Source organism: Anarrhichthys ocellatus, unplaced genomic scaffold, assembly GCF_004355925.1.
Source record: "Anarrhichthys ocellatus isolate YVR2014 unplaced genomic scaffold, GSC_Weel_1.0 scaffold24, whole genome shotgun sequence".
NCBI lineage: Eukaryota > Metazoa > Chordata > Actinopteri > Perciformes > Anarhichadidae > Anarrhichthys > Anarrhichthys ocellatus.
The window spans coordinates 7260872-7270871 of record NW_022280054.1 but is presented as its reverse complement, the minus strand read 5'-3'; the positions used below and the strand labels follow the sequence as shown (position 1 = coordinate 7270871).

General features: G+C 41.4%; 1 protein-coding gene across 2 annotated transcripts in view; it reads left to right on the top strand.

Moving 5' to 3' along the window:
* Positions 1-9741, top strand: part of lekr1 (Leucine-, glutamate- and lysine-rich protein 1) — a 58648-nt gene extending 48907 nt beyond the window's left edge. For both annotated transcript variants that reach the window (XM_031861210.1, XM_031861209.1), the window contains exons 10-12: positions 2707-2871; positions 4165-4359; positions 8121-9741. In XM_031861210.1, the coding sequence (XP_031717070.1) occupies positions 2707-2871; positions 4165-4359; positions 8121-8555 (795 nt within the window). In that variant the 3' untranslated portion in view covers positions 8556-9741. The remainder of the gene's footprint in view (positions 1-2706; positions 2872-4164; positions 4360-8120) is intronic.
* The last annotated feature ends 259 nt before the right edge of the window (positions 9742-10000 follow it).

The following is a 10000-nucleotide window of genomic DNA, read 5'->3' as shown; positions in this document are numbered from 1 at the left end:
TTTGCCCCAAGCCAGTTTGTGGGTTTGGTATCTGTGCTGATCCAGGCGTTTTATTTTATGGACAGTATCTGCTCTATAAAAAACATTTGGCTCCTTTAAAAAAAAAGGGGAAACACAACTGTTTCTGAATATTGATTACACGGTCTATAGATGTAACATTGTAATTATGTTTGATGAACTTAAATAGATCCAAACATTACTCATACGCTCAGTGACTTTGGGTGTATCAGTTCATGACTGGCAGACATTTAGTTCCAGTCTGTTGAAGTAAAATAGACTCTAGGACGGCATCCAAGCCATTGTCACAGTTCAGAGGAGTTTAACAGGGAGGATCCTGACACACGCAATCTGGATAAGATTATGAGTCTCCAAGACCACCAGTCTGTTTGACACCAGATAAATTGAAAACATGCACACACATACACAAACACACAAAATCAATCTGTCTTTTATTAGTAAAACAGTGAGTGTAGTGTCTCCTGCACTGTCTGCCTCTCTGGCTGCAACAGTGACTGAGGTTTAGTTGAATGTCTAAACAAAAAGGACATTTCGCCCCAAAAAAAGAGAAAAGATTTAAAAGATTAAATCACTGCTGTCTCATGTCGGTATTTTGTTTTTGTCTTGTTAACTCAATTTTTTCTTTACAAATTCTTCTTAGTAGAACAACATTGTTGTTTTACATCGAACAGCGCTCTGCGTTTTCTTAGGATCAGGATCAGATTACTGGTTTTACAATTGAAGACCATGATATTGGAGGATGGGGACAATTGCTCCAGTTGTCAGATTATACGTAAAACAATCAAACAGAATCAGTTGAATGCAATTTTTGTGAATAGAACAGGAGAGTAGAATGTTTTACCTTTTGAAATCATAATAAAATTCAACCAATTTTCTTGTTAAAATGACTCATTTTAATTCTGTCCAGTCATGACAGTCATGAAATGGTAACATTTGTGAACACATGTTTGTTTTTTCCTGAAATACTTGCAGAACAGTGTTGTGGAAACTGCAGTGACTTTCGCAGCTTAATAAATGAATAACGTACTGGCTTTAAATTGTGGATTAGCTCACTCTACGCACTGAGCTATTGCTCATATAACTGAGTCAACATCCTACAAATATAGAATTGTTCGGCAACATCAACCATGCATGTATTGAGGAAGTGGATCACATGATTGATCGCAGAGGCAAAGTCGTTTCCAGCGGCAATACTGTCGCACCATTTTCACTTTGAAAGAGCAGCGACCAGTGAGGAAACACCAACACTCTACCAGCCAATGATGTAACTTCATCAGTCAGCAGCTTCAGTGACAGACTCGAGCAGGCCTCGGTTTGCAGCGGCCCATCCAGAAATGCCACATGCAGTACCATCTGACAGATATACACACAGGCCTACATTAAAGCACATACTGCACATCTAAACACGGATATTAATATGTAACTAACCACTTACTTATATTTGTTATTATCATCTCAGGAGAATCATGCGATTGCTTGTATGCGATTGCTTGCATGTGTTTGCGTGCGTCTGTGAGTGAGTATGCACCTCTGTGTCTGTATATTGTGATTTTGATATTATATTTTATGATTTTATATGTAAACTGTATATTGTATTTCAGCTAACTCACTGATCAGTTTCCATTTAGAATTTTGAATAAATCACTTCTCAAATACGTCACCCCTTGAGTCTTGCACTCTATGGGTGTAATATTTGCACCAGGACGGTTTCCACACACATGTTCATACAAGTTATTGTTCATTATGGGCTTCCTGGCTAATTCCTGGCATGGAAAGGAAGTGACCACTTTTTGAATACAAATGCCAGCTGTGTACATGCACACATACATACACACACACACACACACACACACACACGCACACAAAGGATACACACCCACAAACCATTCCCACACGCACGCTCACCAAGCAAAGAGGAAGTGGTGTTTTCTCATTTGATCTTGCACACGCAATCTTCGTCTCTCATACAGTCTCTCAAACCACAAGCATAATACACACGCACACCGGCTTTCACACACCAATCTGTCTTTTTTTTCTCTGACACCCTCGTGCATTATTTTTCTTTTTGCACACTTGCAAGCATAAATGCACACAGCCATGACCTAAGCCCATGGCACTGACGCTCAGTTTGTTTGATCTTCTAGAAAAGAAGGTAGCTCTGGCAAAGCCTCACTAAAAATATGTCGCATGCAACTTTAGCCCCACTCTGTCAACAGCCATATCGGGTGTTTCATGTCCCTGACAATTACATTTTTCACTGCCAGTGTTTGATGACAAGGCCAGTCACACAGCTGTCATTGTCACACTTTGTGACAAAGCTTTGCATAACCACAGTGCCCCTCATATACTATTAAAAGAGTTCAGACATTGTTTGTATTTAGAACTGTAATACAACCAATGTCTCATATCAGACACATTTTCAGGGTGTATGAGTGTTTCAAGCTTCTTATTAAACCCTGTGTAGAAGCTTGGTGTGACTGTCCTTCCTGTTTAAATCATGAAGAAGTCAGCACTTCACTGCCCCTTTTAGACTTTGAATCAGAGACAGGCCTTAGGATCTACTTGGAGTTTTTTGGAGTATCTTAAATGGCCAAATACCTAATGTTGTCATTACTGTGTGTGAGAAAGAACACGCACACCTAAACTGGTGTGTCAATGTATCCTTTGTCTTCCTCTTTGATTTTGAAGCTGGCTGCCGCCCTGGAAGAGCAGAGAACCCAGAATGCATTGCACCTGTGGGAGCAGATGGAGGAGTCCCGCAGGGAGGTGGAGTTAGAGCGGACAATTCACAGGGAGAAGAACCAACTGCTGCTACTACAATACCAGCGGGACAGCACACAGCTTCAGGAGAAGGTGCATACATGTTAATTGTAAATGAAAATAAAAATGACAGTGAACACTACACAATATTACATTGCAGTAATATATCATTGACATGCACTTGTAACAGGCAGCTTCTATTTTTTATGTTTAGAATATAAAGCTTCTTTAATTAAAAGTCAGTTTTTGTTTTTCTTTCTATGCCCTCATCTCCAGCTTTCCTGTCCTGTCTCCTTTCTTCACTTCTTTCAATCACCATATTTTGAGAAGAAATCAAAAAAGATGACATGAAGATAGATTATCCTGTGGTTGCAGAGCCTATGACAGACTAGTCATAGGCTCTAGTCAGGTTATTGACTTTTTTAACTTTTTATTTTTCTTGCCTTCACCTTCTTTATCCATTTCCTCTCGGTGACTTTCTACCTTATAGGAATTTAAGACCAGGATTTTTCATTTTGTTTTTGCGTGTAATGCTTGTCTGATGAGCCTATGCTATTGTCTGTATTTCTGTTTATGTTTCATATGTGTCATTAATTCCCTTACATGCCTTCTGGATTATTGGAAACAACATTATGAACACACGCTCTACAGACTAGTGACACACACACACACACACACGCATGCATGCAGACAGTGTGAATGACCCTGTGGTTAGTCTTTGTAAGTACTGAGCGGATAAAGACGGAAGAAAGACAGCATCAAATCTAGACAGTGGGGGTGAGACAACAGAAAACAATGACACATTAGGTGAGCTGGCTTCCTATTGTTACCACACACTGAAATAAATACCTGCCCACAGCACAGCTTATAGTATGAGTAACAACCAAAACACGAGGACGTTTCAATATACCTACATTTACTTATATGACATGTAGTGACAGTTGATGAATTTCCGTAGTGTAGTAAAACCGAAAATACCCCCTTAAGCTTCCACTGTGCCTGGCACTGCACATTCCCCATCTACCCACTTCCTGTGCAAAATCTAAACTGGGTAACAGAAAACATGTTGCATCCAGCAAATGGCACAGAACCTATTAACATTCATGTCAGCTTGATTTCCATGTAATCTTTGCTGCAGATTTGGGTGAGTCAGTGTAAGAGCAGAATGCTGAAAAGCATCATTTCTTTTGGTATTTGAGATAATCACATATGCACATACATACGATGCATGAAATTCATGAATTAATGAGCAAAGAGCAAATCCAAAAACGTTGGTTTCTTTGATGTTTATATCCATTTGACAAAACATATTAACAGTTAAATAGTCGTAATTCAATGAAAATGTAAAGATCCACAAATTGGAATCCACTGTTTATTCTTCTCCAGCTGGAGGAGAGAGAGCAGGTGCTACGAGGACTGCAAGACAAGCTGCAGGAAGAGAGGAGAAGCAGGGTGGAGGAGAGGAGGAGGAGGAGTGAGGAGGAGCTGCAGCGCTCCCAACAGCAAGAGGCCCTACAGCTGAGCCAAGCTAAGGCTGGACTACAGCTGGTGACTGAGAGGAATGCTGAACTTCAAGAAGAGGTGTGTGTTATTGTCTGTGCATGTGTGTTACCAATGTTTCTCCATTGTGTGGCGTTCAATTGTCCACAAGAATAAGAAATACAGAAAATAATGTAAAAACAAAATGAGATTTGATTTATAATATTCTATTGGTGTGTTTCTGTGCCAATTCTATTCAAACAGATTTGGATTACATTTAGTCAGTGTGTGTTGTTGTGAGTGTGGTCACAGCAAAAGGAAGTGGGTGAGCATGCATACAGTCACATACACAAACAAACACAATCCCACACAAGCAAACACTTGCCTTCCAGCTCAACTTTAAATCTAATTTCTCTTAGAATGTACCTTGTATGTCTAAAGGCGCAAGTTCCGGGTAACATTTCGATTGCCTCTCAACAGCAAGCTAACCGCGCAAACAGTGTAAACTACGGCAAAAGTGCTGACAGAGCCAACAGTGTTGACTGTCAGCTGTCAGCCCAACACCACATACATTTGCGCGTGGGTAAGAGCAAATGTTATGTAGAAAACTTAAACAATCCCAGTTGAATTATAAACGACGGGGCAAAGATCCCACTGAATAATTTATTTTGCATTTCATCCTTAACAGTTGTTCGTATCATGGTGCACAAAAGTGACTATACTGTCCATTGTACGCAACAACAGAGGATTCATTGAAGGCTGCGAACACTGAGTCTTTCTGTTAATTTATATAGGATAGGATGCTTCGTCGCAGGTGGATGATTCGGTAATATACAAGGCAATCAATATCAGAGAAAACCCATCAATAAAAGCATCCATCCGAAGTCTAGAAAGGTCACTAAGTCAATTCACTGCCTCCTATTCTCTTCTCAGCACTTCTTCATCGCCTCCTTTCCTTCTTCTCCACCTCACTCTCTCATTCAGCTCAGCTTTGTCCTGCTGCAGTCAGACAGCCCTCTAACAGCCAACTAAGCCACTGTCTCTTTAACCGCCTCCCTCTCAGACTGCCTGTCCAGATAGGTTCAGCCGGTTCAAGGTGCCCTGATGCCAATTTCACAGCTGACATGCTCATTTATGTCATTCATGGACCTTCAGCACAGCAGCTCCTTCCCCCAACCACCCTTTTCTTTCTGTTCTTTCTCATCTAATTTAAAGGGGCCATTTTTACTGTGCTGTGTCTGTAGTTTTAGAGCAGATCAATCAGTATAATCCCTTTTAGATGACCTTTGATTTTTATTTCTTTTTTCCTTTCTTTCCAGCCTTTTAACACCGTCCTTCAGTTCTGTCTCTAATGATCCCTCTCAGTTCTTATCTAATTCAAACCCTAGCTTCAATTATCCTGTTCTTTAGAATAGTTGTATTGATCTTTGGATGTTTGTATGTGTGTGTTGGTTAGAGATAATCAGGTTTTGATCATGACCTTGTGATATCGCTCTGTTGCCCAGATACCGTTGCACTGTTGAGCCATTTTCATCATGAAGTGTCAGAGCATGTGTGTGACCTTTTAACCAGTCAATTTAAAAGATGCATCACTGAAAAAGTCATTTCAGGACAGCAATCAGACCTGAGAGTCTATTTAATTTTCACAAAAACTGAACAAAAAAAACAAACAAACAAAAATCAGAACTACTTTTAAGCATTTAAAGACATATTTAACAATTTTTTTTCCACACTTTTCTATAAACTTTGTATCTCATTGGGCGCCTCTACCAACAAATGCTGAACCTGATGACCTTATGTGGCTCCTATTTCTAGTCGTATCCAATAAATCAGCACACCAGTCACCACTAATGCAGAATTTCAACTGCATGGTACGACTCGACGACTCACTTTTGGTACCAGGTACTTTTCTCGTTCGTTTTCCACTGCAGATAGTGAATTACAAAAATAGCTGCCGCAATTGAAGGTAGCTTGGCTATTTAAGAATGGCGGGTTTGTGCAGGGTGTCCAGTGTTGCCCGAGTGATGATTCTATTGATGATTCTCTCTGACCATTCAGTGGTCTGCAGTGTTTTAATCCACCTGTTAGTATCGGCTCAGCTTGCTGGGAACCTAGACCTGAGGTGGTCAACCAGGTATCAGGTATCATAACTGTTGCCATTAGAAAACCAAAAAAGAACAATCCAAAGCGAGTCGTGCCGTATTATGCTGTACAATCTTTAACAATACTTCCCATAATTACGTCTGCCAAGGACTGTTTTCATTTTGTTTTTTTGTCTGTTGGTTAGCGGGATTACAGACCCGATTTCCATGAAACTTGGTGAAAGGGTGTAGGTGGCCAAAGAAACAACCCATTCAATTATGGAGCAGATTTGCCTTGGCTCTCCAAGTGCTCTTCTAGTTCATCAATGCAGTTATGATTGAAAAGCCAAGTCCTGTGTCTCTTCCTTAGAGGAATACATGTGTGTGAATGTGTTTTTTCAGGCCTACCAGTGACTTTATTTACAAAAAAAGTGTATGTTATGTTTAAATGATTATTTGCACATTTGTTTTTTGTTTTTTGAACTCACTGCTACTGTGTTTTGTTCCAAACTTTTACAATCTATCTCTCCAGCGCAAACATTATCTCCAAAAAAAGTTTACTGATAATATTGTCATTCAATGGCTGATACAGTATGGAGATGTGGTTAGAAATTAGTAAAGCTTCGGTGTGTAATTGTGCACATGGGCACACACAAGAACACACACCCAAACACATTCTGGTGGTGCCCCATTCAATCCCTCCCCTCCCTCCCTCTGCTTTGTATTTTCTGTCCACTCCCTCCCACACTCTTTCACTTTGTCTTTCTTTCTTTATTTTGTTTCTCTCTCTCTCTGTCTCTGTCTCCCCCTGCCTGTCTTGTCTCCCTCCCCCTCCCCTCCCTATCTGGCCTGATTGCAGTTGGACCAGGACAAGAGGAAAAGGTCACTGTGTCTGGGGGAAAAGACGCCTGACCTGTAACCTCTCACTGTGGTCACACAACACACGTGTGTGCGTGCGTGTGTGTGTTGCCGCTGGAATATGGTTGTTAGATTAAAAGCAAGGGCTCTGTGGGCCTGCATGTGACTTCCATCTAATAGCCCTGTAATCCTGCTCTCACTAGGAGCCCCTAATGATGGCTGTCTCTCTCTCTACCGCTAGACTGGCATGCAAGACATCAAACGCATGCACACACGCAGGATGTAACACATGCCGGCATATAAACAGAGAGGAAGAAGACTCACACTACAAGTCTTGCATACACACAGAGGAAGGAAGTGGCCAAACACGTATGTGCAAGCTGTCACACTGACAGTAATTGCAGACAATGGCATAAGGCGTGACACACCGCACATGGATATTGAGGCATATAGGCACCTACTAACACATACGCATGTGTTGACAATTATAGACCCATAAAAAGAAAACCATACCCAAAGTATGATCGTAAAAAGAGAGTATACACACAATTAATACTGGTAGGAAATGCATGTAAAGTGATGAGAAAGCTATGAGTGGCCTTGCGAGAGCAGCATTCATTTTATTTATTTTTTAAACTTTGGATCAGGCCTTGAAGTCAGCAGCTTTCCTTTTTCTATCCGGCTGTCATATAACAAGAGCTGTAGTTTGTTTGAATCCGATTCACTGACAGAGGCTCTATTTCTCAGTAGACCTGAAGATGTGTATATTGTTTTGTGATTCTGGAAAGAAATGCACACATATTGTTTATGCGTCATGAATATGCTTATTTCCCAAAAGTTATACATTTTTGGTTTGAAACTTAAATACTACAGACTAAATGACTTTCCTAAATACTACTCTCTCTCTCTCTTCCCAACCTCCAGGTGGCGTTACTCCAGGAGACAGTAAGAAGGGAGTGTGAGGAGAGGGAGGAGCTGACTGCTGCTCTGTCTCAAGCACAAGGGGAGCTTCTTGGCCTGCGATCCCCAGCATCTCATCAGGGCTCCTCCAGGTCTCCTCCAAACCCCACGGAGAGACAAACACCCCCAGTGAACAAGCATTTCCATCTACATAGTCAAACCCGGGTAACTCTTACTCGCTCTTTCAACTCCCCAAACACACTGCGACCCTCCCCTCCCTTTACTGACAAAGACAGAGGCCAGGGCACAGATGGAGGAGGAGTGGGGAGGAGTTTAGAGTCTCGGAATCGAGATGAAAAAAGACAAGATGGGACACTGCCCAGACTGAAAGCCAGCAGCACAGTGAGCGAGGTCAAACGTAAGGTCCGTTTAGCGATGGAGAGGAAGGAGAGACTGTAATACAATCAGAATGAAGGAGCATAAATGTATTACAAAACAAGTAGTGCAGCGGTTCAAAATGAAACACGATTTCAGTGTTGTTTTGAAATATTTTTTTATAGTATTTCAATATTAATCATATTATTTTAAGTGTTTTATTGTTCCCTTAGAGTTAATAATACACAGAATTTAGTCAATTATCCCTATAATTGTCTACTCTAAAACTCACAACACAAACTTTATGCACAAAACACAACTACTGAGTTCTGCTCGAACCGCAGTAATCTCCCCAGACACACACTCTCTGACAGACATGCACTTGTTTTCTCACAACCCAACTCACGCAGTCTCAGTGGCACGCACAGGATAAACACACACACACACACACACACACACACACGCAAACATGCAAACACACACACAGCCTGTCACAAGGGCAGAGCTGAAGGAGCATGACAGCGTGTCCCTTGCCACCCGTGGACACAAAGAAAAAGCAGGCAAACACAAAAGAAACTGTAAGGCAAGCACCCCCAGACACACATGCACACACACGAATTACCCAGCCCTCACCAATCACGCATTGTGTGTTATTGACATCATTCACTCCGTGCAAGGTCTTTCCATCCCTCCCCCCCTCTCTTCCTCTCCCTCTACATTTGGGATGAATTGGCATGATGGGAGAAATGTGTGAAGTGTGTGTGGCATGGAACTCATTTCCCCGCTTACTGGCACACATGGAAAGCATTTAGTTTGACTTCCTCGTGTCCCTCGCTTCCAACCCATCTGTGAGACAATGCACATGCACGTCGTTCACACAGAAAGGTGGGATGATAATGATTTTATCCTGCCAAGGTTTCCTCTGTTTGCCAAAACACACACATATGGTTTATCTGCTTAGGGTCTCGGTCCGTGGGGAGAGGACGTTCTGAAATATGTAACAATGAACATTCTGTTTCATTAAAAGCTAATTTTTTACCTCCTCTGTTTTTGTCACGATGGTTAAAATGGAACATTTCCTACTACACATGACAAAGTGGTTCATGTTTTTTTCTGAAGTTGACTGTCATGAAGTCTGAATATAGAAATGTACTTTGTTTGCATAAGATATTTAATAAGATTTCCTAAGAAATCTTCCTCCACAATCAACACTCCCTAGCTGCCCCTTTATGAAAAACAGCAATAAATATTCCTTTCCTTTTGTGCTCTGCCGCTGACTCTTTGTTGCCTTCCTGTGGCCTTGTGTGTGTTTACTCATTGCATGAGACTTTGCCACGTGTGTGTGTGTGTGTGTGTGTGTGTGTGTGTGTGTGTGTGTGTCTTCAGTGAGTGATTGTTTCCATCCTCGCCACCATCACTCAGTTTTTTCAATCAAGTAATCCCACTGAAGGACATTGATTATACGGTAATCATCACAATGTGGTGTGTGTGTGTGTGTGTGTGTGTGTGTGTGTGTGTGTGTGTGTGTG